General features: G+C 39.9%; 1 protein-coding gene across 1 annotated transcript in view; it reads left to right on the plus strand.

Moving 5' to 3' along the window:
• The window catches only part of COL4A5 (collagen type IV alpha 5 chain), a 139,588-nt gene that overhangs the window by 111,512 nt on the left and 5,648 nt on the right, over window positions 1-22,428 (plus strand). Inside the window, exons 39-48 of the mRNA XM_058196543.1 lie at window positions 1,477-1,557; window positions 4,614-4,712; window positions 4,876-4,926; window positions 5,920-6,105; window positions 15,284-15,417; window positions 16,854-16,926; window positions 18,084-18,155; window positions 21,331-21,459; window positions 21,594-21,692; window positions 22,112-22,324. Coding sequence (XP_058052526.1) covers window positions 1,477-1,557; window positions 4,614-4,712; window positions 4,876-4,926; window positions 5,920-6,105; window positions 15,284-15,417; window positions 16,854-16,926; window positions 18,084-18,155; window positions 21,331-21,459; window positions 21,594-21,692; window positions 22,112-22,324 — 1,137 coding nt within the window. The remainder of the gene's footprint in view (window positions 1-1,476; window positions 1,558-4,613; window positions 4,713-4,875; window positions 4,927-5,919; window positions 6,106-15,283; window positions 15,418-16,853; window positions 16,927-18,083; window positions 18,156-21,330; window positions 21,460-21,593; window positions 21,693-22,111; window positions 22,325-22,428) is intronic.

Consider the following 22,428-nt stretch of genomic DNA (forward strand, 5'->3'; position numbering starts at 1 on the left):
ATAAAGTCAAGGTCAAATAGTCTTCCAAGTATTATTTGTTTTCTCTCCTTTCAGCACTTTTATTCAAATTTCTCACATTGCAGAAATCTTCTTCCTCCAGTAGATGGCTCCCCTGCTCTCAATTCTAGCATTCAATAGAGTGTAAAAGTCAAAACAGCTGACCGTCATCCATTCAGGGGGGTTAAAGATAGAGTTTAGAAAAGCAATTTCTCTCAATAATCACTTTTCACAATTTTACTCAACTTTTTGCAGGCTTTCTATGATTTGAAACATCATAGAAATACAGTATTTACTGTATTTCTTTTGCATCTGAGTCTTTAATCTTTAGTCTTTCTCTTTAATTTTTAATCTTTAATCTTTCTCCATAAATCCAATAGCCACTTCTCTACTATTTGGAGATTGTTTTTTTATAATTTTTAACGGGTTAAATCTTTGAGGTAAAAGTTGGAAGTTATCTCACCCAGTTTCATGGCTCTGTCCATGCACTGCTCCAGCACAAGACTTAGTGTCCTAGTTGTCCCAGCTTGTGAAAGACCAAGATGGCCGTTGTCCCTGGTGCCGTTCGGGAGAGCATTCTTCGGATCAATAAGGAAATTGCAATTTCCTCATGATTGAAGAGCGCCTCTCCTTTCTTCACCACCCCTCCAGGGTATCTTGACCCCATAGGGTCTCCCAGCAAGCAGTTACCAGCGGCATTTCACGGAGCCTGGCAGAGCGCCACTATTTTCCAGCTGTTCATGCTGCAATATCAACCAGAAGTCACCCCATCTTCTAAAACATTTGAGTTTTGCTCGACAATCTAGTTGCTGAGCTGAAAAGTGTACCTTCTGCTTGTTTTCTTTCTCTAAAATTTTAATCTGTTTCTTGAAAACAAATGTTTTATTTCTTTCTTGCTCTGAATGTCAAAAGCCTTTTGGAGTAATTTATGGAAGTTTAAAATCAGAAAGGGCCATTTCCAAGGGTTTGGTGTTCCAAAAAAGACAAGAGAAGGGATAAGGAAGGAAAAAGAACAGAAAACTTGTTAATATTTTACAAATTGTGTCATGGCCAGCTATGATGGAAACAGATTGCTTAGGAATCAAAAGGATTGCTTTAATGGAAGGAAATGAGGGGCTTGTACATGTAAATCAGAGGTTCCTGTATAGACCATCTTCATTTGGCTTGATAACTAAAATCTGGCTTATTTAACAAACACCATAAAGTGAGAATAGGCACAGCTGTTTTATCTGGGTCTACTTTTCTCTTTGCTTCTAATCACAGAAGATTCTACTTCATTTTTTCATTTCATTTGATCACTGATGATGATACTTAGTTTGGTAATGAAACATCAGCAAGAAAACAACCAATCTCAGACAGCACCAATCTTAAACTACAAATATTCTCTTCTATCAATAATTCTGTCTTTCCAGTTCAGGGATGTTGATACCTACTGAAGTTGTCTTGTGTTTCCTTCAGATTATGGTTTTGTTTTTACAGGGACACCAGGCATTCCAGGACCAAAAGGTCTTGATGGACCTCCAGGAAGCCCAGGTGTTCCAGGACCACCTGGATCTCCAGGTAGGTGCTGAAAAATATAAAATAGGGAAATGTTTGTTTGGTTGATTTACTTGTCTTGAACTATCTTAAAAGCCTTTGAGTTAGTACAGTGGTTCTCAACCTATAATCCGCGGACCTCTGGGGAGCCACGATGTTGTCACAAGGGGTCCATGAAGGCTTGTAAAAAGGTTATGATTTAAAACTTCTGGATCCACCACAAAACGTATTTAAAGGTGGTCCATGATGAAGAAAATGTTGAGAACCACTGAAGAGAAGAAGATTTGGGTCACACCTTCCATTCTTCCAAGTGAAATGAAGTTCAATGCTGCTTAAATCTTGACTCCTTGCCATTCCTTTCTTCGATCTAGCATAGATTCTAAAAGAATTCATTATGGTCTCCCTCCCAACCCCCATGCAATCCATCAAGCCACCATCCTGCAGTGGATATCTGAAATCGACAACTTGGTGCATCAACAGTGGCTACCATCAAGCATCATGCTAAGCCAGAAAGTTATCATTTTCACATCCCAATTCACCCATACATGCTGTGCCACAGTTTCCTTAATTGGCATTTGTTGAGTGAGTTACAGTTACTGGATTCACACCTTGCACTGATCCAAAATAAAAAAAACAAGCTAAGTTATGGTTTCTGTGTGAGCTCAGAGTTTTGAGAAGTATAGTTTGACACCAGTTAGGATTAGCTTGTCTTCCTTTTCTCTCTGGAGTTACCAGGGTGCGGCTATTTCTTTATTTCCACACAACAATGTGAAGTCACAGCTACCAGTTTTTTAAGTTGGTGTTGGCCTTTGTATGCATCAAGTTCTTTCCAAGATCCTGGTCCATAATGTATCATCATAGTATATGTGTAGGTCCAAACAGTTTGGTCTTTTGAAGTTGGCGGATGGAAATTTTGTCAATTATTTTTTATTAAGTTTTGTCCAAGGCAGCAATAATCACTGAATCTACCATGGACATGGATGTATGCCATAACCTTTCAATTATAAGCAACCCACCCATTTATAACAATCTTGGAGAGCATGGGGACTTGTTTTAAATTAATTTTAATTTAAATTAGTTTTTTGAAAAGTAAAAACTTTCCAAATTTGAAGAAATCATTTAAAGAAAAGAAAAAGAAAAAATTTAAGTAAATTAAAAAATGAGAGAAAAAAGACGTCTCATCAGCATTCTCTTGGGCAGATTTATTACATGCATTTAATATGCACAGGGGCCACCCAAGGCTGTGTGCTCTCCCCACTTCTCTTCTCTCTGTATACCAATGACTGCATCTCCAATGATCCATCTGTTAAGCTACTGAAGTTCGCAGATGACACAACAGTGATTGGTCTCATTCAAGACAATGACGAATCCGCATATAGACGAGAGGTCGAACGACTAGCCTTATGGTGCAACCAAAACAATCTGGAACTGAACACACTCAAAACCGTAGAAATGGTGGTAGACTTTAGGAGAAACCCTTCCATACTTCCACCTCTCACAATACTAGACAACACAGTATCAACAGTAGAAACCTTCAAATTTCTAGGTTCTATCATAGCGCAAGATCTAAAATGGACAGCTAACATCAAAAACATCATTAAAAAAGGAGAACAAAGAATGTTCTTTCTGCGCCAACTCAGGAAGCTCAAACTGCCCAAGGAGCTGCTAATCCAGTTCTACACAGAAATTATTGAGTCTGTCATTTGCACCTCTATAACTGTCTGGTTTGGTTCTGCAACCCAACAAGAAAAACACAGACTTCAGAGGATAACTAGAACTGCAGAAAAAATAATTGCTACCAACCTGCCTTCCATTGAGGACCTGTATACTGCACGAATCAAGAAGAGGGCCGTGAAAATATTTGCAGATCCCTCGCATCCTGGACATAAACTGTTTCAACTCCTACCCTCAAAACGACGCTATAGAGCACTGCACACCAGAACAGCTAGACACAAGAACAGTTTTTTCCCGAAGGCCTTCACTCTGCTAAACAAATAATTCCATCAACACTGTCAAACTATTTACTGAATCTGCACTACTATTAATCTTCCCATAGTTCCCATCACCAATCTCTTTCCATTTATGACTGTATGACTATAACTTGTTGCTGGCAATCCTTATGATTTATATTGATATATTGACCATCAATTGTGTTGTAAATGTTGTACCTCGATGAACGTATATTTTCTTTTATGTACACTGAGAGCATATGCACCAAGACAAATTCCTTGTGTGTCCAATCACACTTGGCCAATAAAAATTCTATTCTATTCTATTCTATTCTATTTACTAGTTTATTTGTTAGGTTTGTGTGTCCCCCACCTCATCTAGAGGTGACTCTGGGTGGCCTACAAACGGTGGGAAGTAGGCAGTAGTTTTCAGATTTGGTATATTAGGTAGTCTGTAGGTTTGCTAGGTTAGGTTAGGTAGCCTTGGTTTGCTGGGTTGGGTTGGTTAGGTTAGGTTTAGGTTAGATTAGATTGATTACATAGTCTTTATATTTGCTAGGTTAGATATGGTTAGATTAGGTTATATTGGGTTGGGTTAGGTTAGGTAGTCTTTTTGTTTGCTGTGTTAGGCTGGTTGGGTTGTTTTTAGGTTTGCGACTTATTCTCTAAATTAGAGATCCTAGTTTGCAGAGAACAGCATTAGCTTGCTTGATATAAACTTGGGGTGGGATTGAGTTTATGAATGCTGTGTGGTCCTTACTGTTTGTGGAGAATTCTGCCTACATATAACCTAATCTACATCTTCATGAGTATCTACATAAAGGATAGCAGCAAGAGCAAATACAAAACAGATTTCAACGTTTGTACATAATTGTGGCTAGCTGTACATCTCTTATGTGAAATTTCTCAATTCTTCTTTCCTAAAATGTTTAAGGAGAACAGCTGGTCATGTCTGTGATAGGTGAACAATTCCAGTCCTAAATCAGGTCTGTAGAAACACAGTGAATTGTTTTTGTCTGGATTATGAGTTGCATTAGAAATGGTAGCATTTACAGTAGGCAGATCTTTGGATTACTTTTCTAGAACATCAAGAGAATTCATTGTTGGCAATTCTCCTGTTCTGTGTCTTAGGTGAACTTGGTCGTCCTGGCTCTCAAGGCCTTCTGGGGGAAAAAGGACAACCTGGGCGAGATGGCATCCCTGGACCAGCAGGGCAGAAAGGTGAACCAGGTGAGCCTCCTTTTTTTCTGCTTGATGCTTTCCTTTTCCTTTTGCATCGCTATAATGACGATGAATCCATTGGTTGAAAGGTTGATGTGTTTTGGCAAAGATCCATAACACGAAATTGCATTGTTAACTTGTTAACTTTGCCATTGTGGTTATGTTCTTTCAGGTCAACCAGGATTTGGACTTCCCGGACCTCCAGGCCTCCCAGGACTTGCAGGCAAAGACTTAATTTTATTTATTAATGAAAAATAAGTTCATTGTTTCATAATAGCTCTCAGAATTGGGTACCAAGTGAGGGGGAAAAAGCTTTTCCTCTCTGGCTACTAGAACTGATGGATCATCATCTAGATGATTGTTTCATTTTGGAGACAGAAATGCAGTTGACATTTGGACAAGAGGGCAAGTGTTGCAAATTCTGAAAATTTGCAACCATTACTTACACTTTAAGCAGGCATTCTGAGATTGGCAATATTAAGGAATCTGGTGATGCCCAGTGGAACATCACCAGATCTCTTAATATTGCAAATCTCAGAATGCCTGGTTAAAAGTCATGCTGGATGCAAACCTTAGGAGATATATAGACCCAAAATATCTGGAAGGTTCATCCAGACTTCTGTCTGAGGGTAATGTAAAATTTTCCTTGAGACGTTGTGCGTGCTCCATAGGTGGAGGCTTTTAAGAAGAGATTGGACAGCCATTTATCTGAAATAGTATAAGGTCTCCTGCTTGAACAGGGACTAGAAGACTTCCAAGGTCCCTTCCAACTCTGCCATTTTGTTGTTCTTTTAAAACTGAAATATGTACATAAAATTTCAATCTAGCCAACTAGGAGATTTTGCTTAACAATCTAATGAATAATTTTTTTACTTTTGATTCACATCCCTGTAAACTTGTTTCACTACCCATTTTAAATTGTGAACCACAAATATAAAAACTCATATATAAACTAAGATATAAAAATAATGGGAACAGCAAATTTGAAGGATGGTTTTGGATGTTCCTTGTCTTTTTGAGAATGTTGACAGATGGGAGCTACTGGGAGGGAGATATCAAAAAAATATTGGGTATCAGTTTTTCAGCTTGCATCATCTCTTATCACTCTGGGGGTCTCTAGCATCTCTCTTTTTTTTTTTTTCAACAGCAATTTAAGGGCCTTTGTCGCATGCTGATCCTTTTACATACCTCTCTCCTTCTTTGTTTTAACAAATAGGTCAAAAGGGAGATTCAGGCTTCTCTGGACCCCCAGGGCCTCCAGGACCCCCTGGTTTAAAAGGAGAAATGGGTGCCAAGGGATTTCCTGGCACTCAGGGCTTAGAAGGTCCTCCAGGACTTCCTGGGCCACCATCAGAAGGACCTAAGGGGAGCCCTGGGCCACCAGGCATCCCAGGACGGCCAGGTAAGAAAAAAAAGGTTTATACACTGAATATTTTGCTGGCAGGTTATTGGCTTATCGGGCTATCGTTTTGATCAGCCCTTTCCAGACTGACGTTTTTGATGATCTGACCAGACTTTTAATATTCAGCCTTTGAGACATGGTTAAGTTATCCTGAAAAAGACAAGCATTATCCATGTCAAGAGACAACGATAGAATCTGCTGATAATCTGCCAGCAAAATTTTCCCAATTTTAAATGGGCTCTGCATGTGATCACAGCACTCATCAAGCCAAGCACCCAATCAACCTTAATAAGCATCTGCCCAGGCTGCCTGTACCATGATGCCACCTGATCAGGAAATTCATCTTGTGCACCGAATGATAATTCACACTGCTCGTAGGACCATTGGAAATCAAATTCATGTTAGCAGCACCGCATGTTCAGTTTTCATCATTTATTCCTCCTTGTTTGGGTTATGCTCATCATTAATGCTCGTTCTTACCCCATCGTGTCCTCCATTCCAGCAGGTGCAATGCATCCCATCTCATCTTCATTCTGTCACCGTCCAGCTTGTTTGTTTGTGGTTCCTATGTATAAATGATAATGTTAAATAAATGCCACCGAGCTGTTACTGGTATCTGATAAAATCTGCCTGACATGTGGAACGATGTTTGGCAAGTTTAGAGAAAGTGCTATAACTTGTATGCTATTTTTATATGTCCAACAGTCCTGTTTTGGAATTCATTAGCAATATAACAACTGAGTCATTAGAATACTCATTGTAGATGATTCAGGGTTATTTAGACTGGCCATTAATTCAGAGAACTCAAAACTTGGCAACTTTAAGACTTGTGGACTTCAACTCCCAGAATTCCTCAGCCAGGGTGGCTGGCTGAAGAATTCTGGGAGCTGAAGTCCATAAGTCTTAAAAGTTGCCAAATTTGGAGACCCTGCTGTAATTGACACTTTTTGTACACTTTCTGGCAGTTGGTAACACTTAATTAGTGATGATACTTTATGACCATAGAAGATGCATTTAAATTGTAGCTCAACCTGGGCAAAATGTTCTGACTTCTCAAAAACTAAAATGATAGAGTGAGTTCTAAAGAACGTAATGGATTGACCAATTGTTATGTCTCTTCCTAATACATACAGTATACATACGGTATAAATCGTTTGTTTTAATAAGTTATTTGTGGGATTTATATACCACGATTCTGCCAATTGATGTTACTCAAGGTGGCTCACAAATTAAAAATTTAATTATAACATCTTAAAATAAGATGTCCTTTAAGTCAGGGGTCCCCAACTCCCGTCGCGTGGATTGGCACCGGGCCATGGCATGCCAGAAATCAGGCCATGCAAACAAGACCCATCAGCACAAGACTCCCACTGATGACCCACACCTGGCCCATCACAAGACCTACTGAACAAAGCCCTTATAAACAGAAGAACACTGACACTGACATCCCCTTAAGACGTTACCTAGCCTGGTAATGAAATGTTCAGAAACCAATCCACAAGCTTGGAGAACGAATCTTTACTCTCAAACAAGCGAAGCTCCATCTACAGGATGCAGGCAGCATGCGAAACCATGCCCCCTCTGATCCGTGGAAAAATTTATGTCCATGAAACCAGTCCCTGCTGCCCAAAAGGTTTGAGGGACAGTGCTTTAAGTCAAGCTTGATTTTGCTGTCTTGATGGGTATGCCCATGGAGGTTTTTTTGGCAGATATAAGGAAGTGGTTTGCTGTTGCTTTACTCCAACCTAGCCTTCAGCCTTTAGAATTCCTGTTGGCTTCTATCTGACCTTGGTTAAATATTAATATAACATCCCCAACTTCAGATAAAATTCTGTTCTTATTTTACATAAAAGAAAGAACTTTTACAAGTTCTTTAAGATCTGTTTATCCCAGGAATATATTTCCATCACAAAAACCTGAAGAGGGCTTACAAGTAGAATATAAAATATCATAATTATACAACAAGGATGAAGAGGATGATGATAATAGCTCATTAACCAGATGTAAACATAGCTGTGCAATTATAGGTTAAAGCATTGACACCAGATAAGTTAGATGTTAAACATTCAGACATCCAGGATAAGCATTCAGACAAACATTCAACCTGGTATCTACTGGGAAAGCAGTAGAACACATCTCTAGGACTTCTCATCAATGCCTTTGAAGTAAATGCAAGGCGTTTGAAGATGCTCTGTTGTGGGGTAGTTTCACATGACCACAGAAGAAATTGATTCAATTTTATAGAAGACAGCATCAACACACACACATTCCTTTCATGTAGGAGCATTGGGAGAAGACTAAATTAGATGAAGATGCTGTCACTGTAACTAAGAGGAAGTGCTAGTAATGGCCCTGTGGCATTGTTTCAATCATCTTTGTTTTCACTGCATGTAGAATGTAGGTGTTCATCTCATGCTACCATGCATCTGCCAGTGGGTGAAGACCAAACTGTTATTATGAGTAAAAGGAAATTCAATTGGTCCACTGTTGATGGAATCAACCCCCGGAATGTAACTCAATAATGATTGGACAATAAAGCAGTTGCAACCATGAAGAAAGAGAACTAGATACATAGAACAATCTATTTTGTTCTCAATAATTGGTAGGAGGGTTGCACTTTTGGCTGACTTCTTGCAGCTTGTCCTAACATGGAGATGCTTTTGATATATAGGTAGTTCTCGACTTACAACCATAACTGGAACCCGGCATTCTGTTGCTTTTTTAAGTAAGCTGTGCCCAATGTTATGACTTTGTTTTAACCACAAATCACTGCAGTTGTTGATTCATGCGGCCATTAAGAGAATCCAGTTTCTCCCATTGACTTGACTTGTTGGAAGCTGACTGGGAAGATGGCAGATGGTGATCACATGACCACTGTAAATACATGCTGGTCGCCAAGTACCCAAATCTTGTTTCTGTGATTTTGGGGGTTCTGTGACAATCTTAAGTGCCAGAACCGGTTATAAATCCCCTTTTCCAAATGTCCTTGTAACTTTCAACAGTCACTAAATGAACGGTTGTAAGTTGAGGATCACCTGTAATAACTTGCAGTTACTCCAGACGGCATCCCGTGAACAGCCTAAGTAATTTTTTTCTTGGGGCTGAGGCTTCCACTGTAAAAAAATAATAATAGTAATTTTTGATCATGATGACAGTTTGGTGTACACATGGAATTGTTAAAAAGAAATGTAGATGGATCGCTGTGAAAACGTATCAGTTTGTTTATGTGTCTAACTATATTGATATTTTTCTTTGTAATGATGGCCTTGGTGAACTTTTGATCACCTCCTTCCAGGTGCCACAGGTTAGCTCATTAACTCTAGAGTAATACCTTTTGCATGAAATTAAATGTACGTCTTCGATAAAAATGGTTTCTTCACCAGAATGAGTATGCCCAGTCATCAATCTATCCTATATGTATAATGAGGCAAAGGCAGAAGTTTGATTGAGAAATACCATTAAAAAATTGAAAGAAAAAGATTATGGTCTAAATTTGTACAAATGTCTTATACTTTGCCTACACTTTTTAATTTATTTTTTTTAAATGTGGGGTTTATTTACCCTGCAAATTGCAAAGATTGTGACCCGAATGAAAATGAAGCATGTTTACATACCATTTATAAACATCTTTTTTTTTTGGTAGAATCAATGTGATGCTGTGAGCATGATGATATTTGCCATAACATAAGTTATAAACCCAAAGGTACTTTTTCAAGAGGCAACTGGGCTTTCTGGTTTTTCTTCGAAGACGTTTCGCTTCTCATCCAAAAAGCTTCTTCAGCTTCTTGGATGAGAAGCGAAATGTCTTCAAAGAATAACAAGAAACTCCAGTTGCCTCTTGAAAAAGCACCTTTGGGACAACATGAATGACTGAGAACCTCCATAGACATAAGCAATAAACATGATTTATTAGCATTTGGAATCACATACTGTATATGCCTTTGCACTGCCATTCTTGTCTTGTTTGTTTATACTGAGAGTCCATTTTGGACGAGGCTGGATAAAATGGATCTGTCTTTTTGTCAAGTTTACCTAGGAGTAAATCCCTATTGAATTCAGACTCAATTCTGGGTAAAAAAGCAAAGCATTTAGCTATAAGAAGCTTTTAGCTTCAATTTATGTTTTCTAATTGCAACTAGATTTTTTTTCTTGTAGTAAGATAATGTTGATGAGACAAAATCTATTGTGTGTGTATATTTCTGTAGGATAAAGTTGACTTGGCATACACATTTGTATGTAATGGAATAAAAAGAAAGATTGAAAGTTTTGCTAAGATAGCTTCTCAGAAACAAATCTTCATGAGCACAGCCATAGAAAAGTTCTGAATCTAAATTATTACTTAAAGAGAGCAATCCCCTGTGGCTCATTAAAAGTGCAGTTTAATTAACTGGAAAAAGGAAATGGAAAATGGTGAATTTACAAAGATTGGTTGCTTTCTGTTTGTGTATATTGAAAAGGCTTAGCAAAACTTGGATTCTGTTTTGCAATAGAAAGTTCTGGTTAGTCTAATCTTTTGTTTAGCATTAATATAGAATGGTCAACCAAGAATGCAGAGAAAAAAGTGAGATGGAAACTTATGCATATGTATTTCCTAATTTATTGTTGATAAATTGCATGGATTCTTTATATTTTTGTGAATATTTCACTGACAAGCTGTAAACTGTGAGTATCAACTCCATGTCACTTTATCCTTTATCCACTATTTTGGAAAAGATCAGGATGGATATCATAAACCTATTACAGAAACAATTGGCAGCTATGTTTTAAGTATTAAAAGAAATACATAGTAAATATAACTTCGCATTATATTCAAGTGTTTTAATAATAGTAGCATCACTATTAGTGTCATTAGCAGGATTAATTAACACTGGCAAAAGGAACATTATCTTTGAATTGAGCTGAAATCCTATGATGATTTTTTGGCAATAAAGTAGTTTCTGAGATTTTTTTAAATTTCGCAGTCTAGCCTATAAGCCAGATGACAGTTCCTAATCATCTTCTGCCATATCATGCTTAGCATAAATAAAATTTGGTTAATCCCATTAATCTTCTCTTAATGGCCATACAAAAGAAACTGCTTTTAGGGCAAATCTTCAAGATAGTTTAAGCTTCAATAAAGTGAACCTTTTCTTCCCAAGAGCCTCAAAAATAGTGGATCTGTTAAGATCCTTTCTTAGACCTCAATTAATCATTCAGTCTTGGAGAACTTACATAACCATTTCCAAGATCACTGGAACAAGTACAGATAATCCTCGACTTAACGACCACAATTGAGCCCAAAATTTCTGTTGCTAAGTGAGACATTTGTTAAGTGAATTTTTCCCCATTTTTATGACCTTTTTATGACCTTTCTTGCCACAGTTGTTAAGTTACTAACACGGTGGTTAAGTAAATCTGGCTTCACCATTGATTTGGTTTGTCAGATGGTCACAGAAGGGGATCACATGACCCCGGGATGCTGCAACCGTCATAAATATGAGTCAATTGCCAAGCGTCCAAAGTTTGATCATGTGACCATGAGCAATGCTCTCTACATGGGGCTACCCCTGAGGTGCACCCGGAGACTTCAGCTAGTCCAGAATGCAGCTGCGCGGGTGATTGAGGGAGCACCACGTTGCTCCCGGGTAACACCACTCCTGCGCAGTCTGCACTGGCTACCTGTGGTCTTTCGGGTGCGCTTCAAGGTTCTGGTTACCACCTTTAAAGCGCTCCATGGCTTAGGGCCCGGGTACTTACGGGACCGCCTGCTGCTTATGCCTCCCATCGACCCGTACGCTCTCACAGAGAGGGTCTTCTCAGGGTGCCGTCCGCCAAGCAATGCCGGCTGGCGGCCCCCAGGGGAAGGGCCTTCTCTGTTGGAGCACCTACTCTCTGGAACGACCTTCCCCCCGGTTTGCGCCAAATATCTGACCTTCGGACCTTTCGTCAGGAATTAAAAACTCATTTATTCATTCAAGCGGGACTGGACTGATTTTTTAGATTTTTTAAATTTCTAAATTTTAAATTTTAAATTTTAAATTTTTAAATCTTCTGTAATTTTATATGGGGTATTTTAGGTTGGTCAATTTGACGGTTTTAATTCGGCCACTATTGAATAGGTATTTTAAATTGATTTTTAACTTTGTATACTTATTGCTTTTTATCTTGGCTGTACACCGCCCTGAGTCCTTCGGGAGAAGGGCGGTATAAAAGTTTAATTAATAAATAAATAAATAAATAAATAAATAAATGGTGCAATGGTCATGTGAAAAACAGTCATAAGTCACTTTTTTCAGTGCCATTGTAATGGTCACTAAGTGAACTGTTGTAAGTTGAGGTTTTCCTGTACCTCTAGTTGATTTCAACTAGAGTATCTCTTCTCCAGCTAAGTCAGTGAAATGGTCACAAAAATAGATGCCTTTGTTGTTTACCTGAAACTAACAGATATTGAGCCTTGCTCAGTAGAATATCAACCAAGGTTGACTTTGACGAGTTGTAGCAGCCTTATCACCAGAATAAATTGTATATCTAAATTATTTTGTGTAGAAACACATGGTATGTTTTGATGTCATGGGAGAGGGGGGTTGTCTGTGCATGCACGTTTGCAATCTGCAAATACAAAATATGCTGGTGAGATAGGTTTTCTCTGTGTAGTATCAGCTCATGAATGCTAATTCTAACTAGCCGTCTTGTTTTGCACTGTTATATCTCATATCTACCCCCTAACAACGAACATTGGCCTTTGGTGAACTCTGACTCTTCCAGGTCCTCCAGGTTAGATTCTTAACTTGGCTAGTTTGTTTGACTGTATTGGTTGCTTGATAATGTTATTTTGCTGTTAACTTAGATTCTGGTTGCATAAGATATAACAATCATGGTTTAACATTATCCCGTATTAACATAGACCTGTGTGACCATAAAAAAAATCAGAAGCTTTTCCTATTATACTTTTGCTCACATCCAATTTAAACCAGTCCATGGTTAGTGTGAACTATGTTTTATTGAACAAGCCAACTTCAAAACATCTCCTGTGGGAACACAACTGTCAGGTATGAAAGATGAGGCTCATTCTCATCTTTATTGTTACATAGCCTATGCACAGGAATCTTCTCAACTAACAGCACCAGCTTGGAGTTAGATATGGGTCAACAGAATTCAAGAGGATTGGACTTAGTTCACTTGTGGCTACATAGGGATTCTAGACTGATCCCTCTTCTAACTCCAATCCTAGGTTCTGTTATTCTTTCTCCTACAATGATACATTGATTCATAATTCAGCCCACCTCCATTTTAGCCCTGTGCGTGTTATGCAAAATTTGAGAATGGGGACATTAGGTACTTTAAAACAACCATACTTTACAAAGCTGGCTTGTTTCTGTTAATCATTGTTACAGTTGAACAAAGTTTAGGTTCTGGATTCATGTGTTGTCACTTGAAAATGTAGAACCTAAACAGCGAATCTGTTTTTCCTAATTCTATTGAAAAAATATTTTTCACTTGGGACTTTTACATTTAATTACAACTTGAGGAGGGGAGTTTGTTAAGCAGAACCCTGTGGTGTTTTAAGAACTGTGATTATATTTTTCTTATACTGTTCTTAGTGTTCGTAATATTTCCGTTCACATGGTATAACAATTACCAGACATTTTGTTGTTGTTGTTATTGTTATCTCAACAATTTTCCAGTTGGTATTAATTTTTCAGTCTTTAAAAAGCAAGCTGGATTTGGTGGATTACTACCCCTTGAAATATGCTATCTCTTCCTTCTACTTCTATGGTTGAAAATATTTCATGACATCAACAGTCCTTTCAATCAAACTTTAAAAAAAAACTTAAACTAATTGGTTAATTTAAGAAAACCGTATTCATATGGCAGAAATAGCATAGAAATTGCCAACATCTATAAGACAGGCACCCAGTTAATTCATTTAAATCAATGTTGTCCAATTCCTGGCGCTATCAGTTGAATATTATAGGAATTCAGCTCCTATAATTCATCAGGAGTATATCACATCGCCAAATTCTGATTTGATGTTTTTATAGTAGTATCTACATTCTGCCATTCTGTGATAGAATGTGTTTAAAACATGAAAAGCACCATATATTTTTATCTCAATTTTTATTGAAGATGCCAAAGACCTTTTCTATGTTAAACTATTAATGATCAACTTCTATTTGTTGAAATGCCTGGAATGAATGAATGAATGAATGAATGAATGAATGAATGAATGAATGAATGAATGAATGAATGCATGTGTGAGTGAGTGAGTGAATGAATTGACTTCAACAAAAGGAGGAAAGACTAAACCAAAATGGAAAGATTGTCTCAAAGATTGGGGACTGTTCCTCCTCCATTCCCCCCCATGCCCGTTCTCCTTATCTTCATCGATACCATTTCACTAATAATTATGGGCTGATTAGTTTTGTCTGCTGATTTTAGAAAGAGGAAGCCATAGATTGCCCGTTGTTGAGTTTGTTGACAAACAATATTAAAGTTGCTTTCATTGATAAGAAAATGTCCACCAAAGTTATGTGATGTTCTTCTCACCTCTGCCTGCACCATCTCTTTACACTCTGCAAGGCTTCAGGAGATCACCTGGGGTTCCAGGTTGGTGAGGCAGAACCCCCAGCCTAAGTCCTTTTTTATGGCAATTCTGAACTCCCTGTGGTTGCCAGCCATAGTTTCTTACAATTCTGTAGGGATATACACAACTCTGCTTAGAAGACCCAAATTTCCTTTCCAATCCAAGGATTCTATAAATACATCTCAAGAGGAAAGGGTATGGGCCCTCCAATTTTGTACTTCTGCAATCCCTCTCCATGCTGTCCCCCCAAAAAAATCGGTGTTCCCTCTTCCCTGGCCATTCCCCATGTAGGATAAAACTAATGAAAGACTACTTGATCTTACCCCAAAGGTTAAGAAATGGTCAATTGAATACAATAAGAAAAGGTCAAATATACCTTGGACAGTCAATGCTCAAAAACGAAGGCACCAAGCATTATAAATTGATATAGCATAACCATAACCACCACCCCAATAGCTGGGCAGGTCCTTCCTTGGCTGGGCTTCACCTTGAACATAAAGTGGCCCACAGACATAAAGGGCATGGTCTTTTAGCCCAAGACCACAGAGAGGAGAGTGCTGATTCTAAAGAGAGTGACGTTGCACTGACACACCAATTCTGTGTTGCAACTTGAAGGTCTTCCTGGGCCTGAAGGACCCCGTGGACCACCCGGGATTGGGGGAGTGAAAGGAGAAAAAGGAAACCCTGGCCAGACAGGTCAGCCCGGACTGCTTGGACTGAAGGGAGATCAAGGGGCACCTGGACAGTCGGTAAGTGAAAAATGGGAGAGGCAGAAAGATGGTTTCTAACACAGTGGAACCAAGAGGTGGGTAGGGGGATTTTATATCCCTTTGAGAACAAATCCCATCCGCTTGGGTGGTATTTCAGTCTAAGCCTTGGAATGTTAGTTGTTAATTAGTGGTTTATCTGGAAGGGTAACTTCATAAGAGAACAAGCAGAACAATTGTAGGATGTCTGGCTCTGAAAACAAATTAGAAGGACAGAAGCAAGGGCCTGATTAGGAGATTTTCAGAAGAACCATTTCAAATCATTCTGTAGGACCACATGGTTCAGATGTTCAGGTCTCTTCTACTGTTTGGATATCACAGGATTGCCTGAAAAGTAACAGAAGCATAGGAGTCTGCATTATTTGGAACAGAAGCAGGAAAGGTACTTCAGGTCTGGTGTGGGCACATTCATTGTACTTGGCAGCAAGTACAATGAGGCAGCAACATATACTTAGCACTGGATCTAAATCAGCGGTTCTCAACCTGTGGGTCGGGACCCCGTTGGGGGTCGAATGACGATTTGCCAGGGGTCGCCTAAGACCATTGGAAATATGGGAAGTATACTTGCGAGTCGAAGAATCACGCTCCAATGGTTGACTCCACAAGCCAGCTGCAGGCTCTTCAAATCGCTAGCTGAATTCGGCTTCAGGTGCGATGAATTAAAAAAGAGAGAAATCTTTGCTCTGATGTCTCCCTCTCAAGCCAGCTGCAATCACTCCCGATCGCTAGCCTAATCTGGCTTCAGGCGCGATAAACTTAATAGGGGAGGAGTCTCCGCTTTAATGCCTCCGTCCTCAAGGCAATCGCAAGCAGTTCAGATCGCTAGCCAATACGGCTTCAGGCGCGATAAATTCAAAACGAAAATAATTTTATGGTTGGGGTCACCACATCGTGGGGAATTGTATTAAAGGGGTCTCCACATCGTGGAGAATTGTATTAAAGGGGTCGCCACATCGTGGGGAATTGTATTAAAGGAGTCACAGTACTATAAAGGTTGAGAACCACTGATCTAAATGGACCTTTACCGCTTCAGAGATGAAGAGTACCCTCCCCTAGAGGCTGAGGTGTAGGTGCTCTTCTGATGGAATCCATCAAAAATATTTTTCAAAGGATAAGCATCAAGTCTGACTGCAGTTAGGTTGATTGCAACGTAATGGCTCTTCCCCACAGCCATCAAGCAGTGTATCCTGGATTGGTGCTTCACTATCAAAGAACACCCTTGATGGCTGATGAGTACTTACCTAACCTGTATTGCTTATCCAACTTTTTTTCCTCACTGAGGAATTCTCCATTGACCATTAATGGACCTACTGAATCTTTGGGATCTTCTGTTTTCCTTTGCTTCTCAACTGACTTGCTTTGTTTCCCTTTGATATTCTTTGATGATGGAAATACTAACCATTGTTGTGATGACACAGGGTGAACCTGGACGTCCAGGCCTGAATGGGATGAAGGGAGACCCAGGTGTTCCAGGAGTACCAGGATTTCCAGGTATTCAGAACAATATTTGCCCTATGCTGGATGGTTATTTGAGGTCAACATTGGAAGACATTCTCCATGTTTTTATCTATTCTTTAGAGTTCAGCTTGTTTGCCCTATGTCAGCAAATCCAAACCCATAAGTTTGAGAATAACCAGGATGAATGCTTCCCGAATTTCCACCCAAAAATCTCAGAGAAAAAGAGTGGGAGAGTTTTTAAAATATCAGCAATTTCATTAAAAAATTGCATTTGCAACCTAATGTAATTGAGAAGATATTAGAAGATTCCTCTTGCTTGAGGTCTATGCCCTTATGACAGTGTTGGTGAACCTATGGCACGTGTGCCGAAAGTGGCGTATGAAGCCGTCCTGTGCTGAATGCGCGGCCTCGCCAGCTCCTCGTTGCGTTCCTGCGCTCAAATGCACGCCAGCCAGCTGGCTGTCGCATGCATGGTGCCGGCGGACCCCGGAAGTGCGGCGGTCCATCACACATGCGCGAGCCAGCACCCGGCCTTCCGGGTTGGTGTCACACACATACATGATGGATCACCATACTTCCGGGTTCGCTGGCACCACACGTGCGACGGCCAGCTGGCCGGCACACGTTTAAGCGCACGAACATGACAGGAGTCGGCGAGGCCACGCATTTGGCACGGGACGGTTTTGTGTGCCACTTTCGGCACACGGGCCGGCACGCGAGAACGCAAAAGGTTCACCAACGCTGCCTTAAGGAAGTTCGAAATGATAGGCCATTTCCTTCTGTCTTGCCCCTTTTTCTTAACACTTTGGCCTTTTTACTGAGATCTCCCACCAAATATAGTTGGCATAATCTTAGTTAGCTCAATGGGCCCCAATAAAGGTGGTTAATTAGGGGGCCCATGAAGACCATAAATTAGGCATCCCTCAGGGAGATAAATGACATTTGAGAAATTTATGCTTGCATGATATCTCCGCTATCAGAGAGCTAGACAAAAAAGGCATTAGTGAGGCTGTTAAGCAGAATAGAAATAGAACAACAGAACATAATTCTTTGCTGGTTAAGTGTGATCGGACACACAAGGAATTTCGGTGCATAAGCTCACAGTGTACATGTAAACAGCAAGTAATAAGTAAAATCATAGGCTCTTTATGTCTATGCTGTATTAACGTGTGTGAGTTTTGGCTTTTCAGGCTTGAAGGGACCTACTGGACCTTTGGGATCTCCTGGCCCCGGAGGAGACCCTGGACCCCCTGGCTCCCCAGGTAGGAATTCTGAGATTAATGTTACCAAAGTTGGCTTCCATTGTTGCTTTCTAAAATATATACCCATTATTTCCTTTAAAAAAAAACACCAAGGTAAAATAAAATGGTTTCACAGCATTGAAGAATGGCCACATGCTACATCTGAATTGAGTGAATTCAACAGTTCTGGAGGATAGATTTAATAAGATGGCCAATCAAGCCAAGAAGTTGGCCTTATGGTTCTGGGGAAATTGAGCGAGTCAAACCTGTGATTTTGAACGACTGCAGGAAGCAAACCATATTACTTTAGGTAGCCAAAAAAATCAGTCTGGAAGCACCTATAGAAAGTCTATCCACTTTATTTGAAGCCATTGGTTTGTGAGCTACGGATTATTACTTCATCAGAGGCAATGAGTGGCTTGACTGATCTGAGATTTAAATACAGAGGTATGAGTCCTCTCATGACCACCAGTTGTGCATTGATGATGTAGTTCAGTGGTTCTCAGCTGTTTCTTCACCACAGTCCCCCGTTTTGTGGCCACGGACCCCCAAGACTTAACTCAAGATTTAAATCATAACGTTTCTTCAAGCTTCATGGACCTTCTGTGACATTGTGTCCCCATCCATGGACCACAAGTTGAGAACCACCAATGTAGGTCATTTAGTCCAACCTGTTCCTTTGATGTAAGGGAATTAATACATGATCAGCAACTAATATATGGTGACTTGTTGGAGGCCGGTATTCCAGAAAAGAGATGGCAACCTTCTTTCAGTATTGAAGGGCATGTTCTTGGAGAGATCATCTTCTGAAATGGGACATATGGTGACCAACCAGTGAGTGGGAACACCCAGTCTTTCTTTAACACCTCCATTTTCTTCTTTTCGGCATCTTCTTCTTCCCCAGATCACACTTACAAAGCTCTGAACTAATCTCCAGCATAAGAATGTCAAAATTAGGCCAACCATTACATGAAATTAGCCTTGAAGCCACCATTTGACTCAAGGACTTGATGGTGAAGTTCTTGAGAAGTTCATCTGGAATCTACTCTTTCATAACTGATGCTGTTGGGTTTAGCCTTGTGCACTGGGAAAAGTGGCAAGTTTCCAGCATTTGAAGAATGTTCACCTGGTTTCGGTCAGCCTTCTCACCTTATAAACATGCTCCATTCTTTCAACCATTTCTCACAGAACTCATTTTTTCATACCAAAAAGGTTACCTTTATCCACAGGCATTCTGGTTTGCAAAGATGGCAGCTGACAACATTCTTCTTAAAAGTCAGGAATCTTACAGCAAAATCTCTCTCTCTCTCTCTCTCTCTCTCTCTCTCTCTCTCTCTCTCTCTCTCTCTCTCTCTCTCTCTCTCTCTCTCTCTCTCCACTCCCTAGCTCTATTTCACTCACATTCTCTTTTTCTTTCTTTCAGTTTCACTCTCTCTTTCTTTTTCTCTGTCTTTTTTTCTCTGTTTCACTTTTTAGGTCTCTCTCTCTCTCTCTGCTTCATCTCATTTACTTCATGCTTGATAAGGATTGTGCTTGTTAAAATGCAGGTGTGAAGTCTAACCAACAAAGGTGAATAATCAAAAGTCTACTGGTTCCCTTCTTTTCCAACTATAATTCACAACAAACAAAGTAAGATTTTGCTATGTAGCAAAAGCAATTCTTCCAAAGCCATTGACTGGTGTGTCTGGAACTCAACATTTAGCACCTCTTAAAGTAGATCCTCCCCATAACCTTTTAGCTTAATCTGTACATGAAGTATTGTCTCATAATCTGAGACAATTTTTATGGCGTCTGTTCTAGATTGAATGGAAGCAGTGTTATACAATAAACTTCCCACTCGCAAAGTGAGCAGGCCATAGGTCAGTTTTTACCTTTGCACTGGCTACCTTGGGTTGACAAAGGTTCTGGGGATGAAAGGAGTTCTGCTCTGATGCAATTTGAATTTGGGGGATACTAGCATAGTCCAAGCGTATTTAGGAAAATCGGAATGTACAAGTAGTCCTTGACTTAAAACCACAATTGAGCCCCAAATTTATGTTGCAAAGCGAGACAGCGCTAGGTGAATTTTGCCCCATTTTACAACTTTTCTTCAACAGTTGTTAAGTGAATCACTGCAGTTGTTAAATTAGTATCATGGTTGTTAAGTGAATCTGGATTCCCCATTGACTTTGCTTGTTAGAAGGTCACAAAAGGGGATCACGTGACCCCAGGATGATGCAACTGTCATAAATATGAACCAGTTGCTAAATGTTGGAATTTTGATCACGTGACCATGAGGATGCTGCAAAGATCGTAAGGGTGAAAAAACAGTCATAAGTCACTTTTTCCAGTCCTGTTGTAACTTTGAACGGTCACTACATGAAAGGTTATAAGTCAAGGACTACCTGTAGTTGTTTCCCATTCAGTGAGGTTCTTCCTTAGTTGCCAAAACACTAAATTGGCATGAAATTTGCCTACTTTTTCTCTTGTTTCCATTCCTGGGCACTGAGGTTTTCAACTTTCATCTTAGAGAAAGACAATACAGGTGTCCTCAGCTTATGACCACAATTGAGACCAGAATTTCTGTTGTTAAGCAACATAATTGTTATGCTAGATGTCATTCTTTGTTTACGATGGGTAGGACTCAAGAAGTAGAGAAATAAACGCCTCCAAGACCGACAAAATCTTAAAATAACAGAGAAAATGCAAATCTTGGACCTGGTCTAGATCAGACTGAATCCCAGTATTGCTGAGCATAATTGAGAGCTAAAATTGGTATCTGTCTTTTGTTCCAGATGTCAAGTGTATAAAAAGCAGATTGTTTGGTAGAATAAGAATAGCAATAGCAGCAACTTTAACTCTGACTCAGAAGTCTTTTCTGTAAGCAGATGGTCTTCATTGCTCTTAGGAAGCTTTGGGATGCCATAAAATAAAACTGATTGTTGATGGAATTCTTTGTGAGCATATTTATATATCAGATCATATATCCTTTTTCCTTAGCAGTATCAAGCAGGATGCAAAGCCTAGGAGAGATAAGCCAGCGTACGACTCAGTCTGAAAAACCAGTTTTGAGACCAGGATGAGACCAATCCATCTTCTGCTGGTGGCATCTCATAATGCTAGATATTTACCATGTTTTATTCCATCTTTTTTCATGAACCATCCAAAGGACCACCTGACTAAATGATTCAGGTTCTCAATTTTCTTTTTATCCTAGGTCCTCCAGGGATACCTGGTCCAACTGGACAAACAATTGTGGTTAAAGGTGATCAAGGACCACCTGGTCCTCCAGGGCTGCCTGGAATGAAAGGTCTATCTGGACTCCCAGGGCCTCCAGGTTTGCCAGGTAAGTTCTTTCTGGACAGGTAACAATATGGATGGAAGCCATTAGATAGTTGTCATCTGACATTCAACTAAAGTAATATTAAAGGGTTTTTGCAAGCGATTTAAATGAGTTCATTAAACAAAATATATCCATAGGTTCAATTGGTCTTCCTGGTGATGTTGGACGAGATGGTCTGCCTGGTTTTGATGGTCCAGCAGGACGTAAAGGGGATAGAGGACTCCCAGGCCAGCCAGGTACAGTGAATGCATCATTTCTGTTGATGAGAATGGGGAAGAGGAGGATGTCAAGCAATGGAGAGAGACATAGATCCACTCTCCTTTCGGGGTTCAACTGAATATCCAGAAAGATCAAAATCTTTGGAAGCTTTTCTTCAGCTTCTATTGCCAGAAAATAAAAGGCAGAATGGTGTCAAAACAAAGGGCAAGGCATGCCTTGTGTCCAATGTCACAATGTGTCTTGCTTTAGCTGTGCCAGGATAAGAAGCAAAGACCTCTGTAACTGGTCTTAAGGGATGTCTATCCAAAATTGGTCCTGGAGAATCTGTGTCAACTTTGCCCAACCTCTTTGGAAGGCTGGTGGTTCTGAGATTTCAGATTTGCACCTGTCCATCTGTTGAGAGATGTGATTGACTTTGTTCATCCTACACACACAGGTCTGCGTGGTTCACAAGGGCCTCCTGGCCCTGATGGATTGCAAGGTCCTCCAGGACTCCCAGGAACAGGTTCAGTTGCCCATGGATTCCTTATAACTCGTCACAGCCAAACCATCGATGCCCCCTTCTGCCCACCAGGAACCATCCGGATCTATGATGGATTTTCCCTTCTCTATGTGCAAGGAAATGAGAGAGCTCACGGGCAGGATCTGGGTAAGGTTCCGTGTTTGCTATGGGCAGGTTGTTTTTTTTTTTTTATGAAGACAGCATCGGAGGACACTTCTGTTATAATCATAATTCATATTTCAGTCCTTTTG

This window comes from Ahaetulla prasina, chromosome 11 (assembly GCF_028640845.1).
Source record: "Ahaetulla prasina isolate Xishuangbanna chromosome 11, ASM2864084v1, whole genome shotgun sequence".
Classification (NCBI taxonomy): Eukaryota; Metazoa; Chordata; class Lepidosauria; order Squamata; family Colubridae; genus Ahaetulla; species Ahaetulla prasina.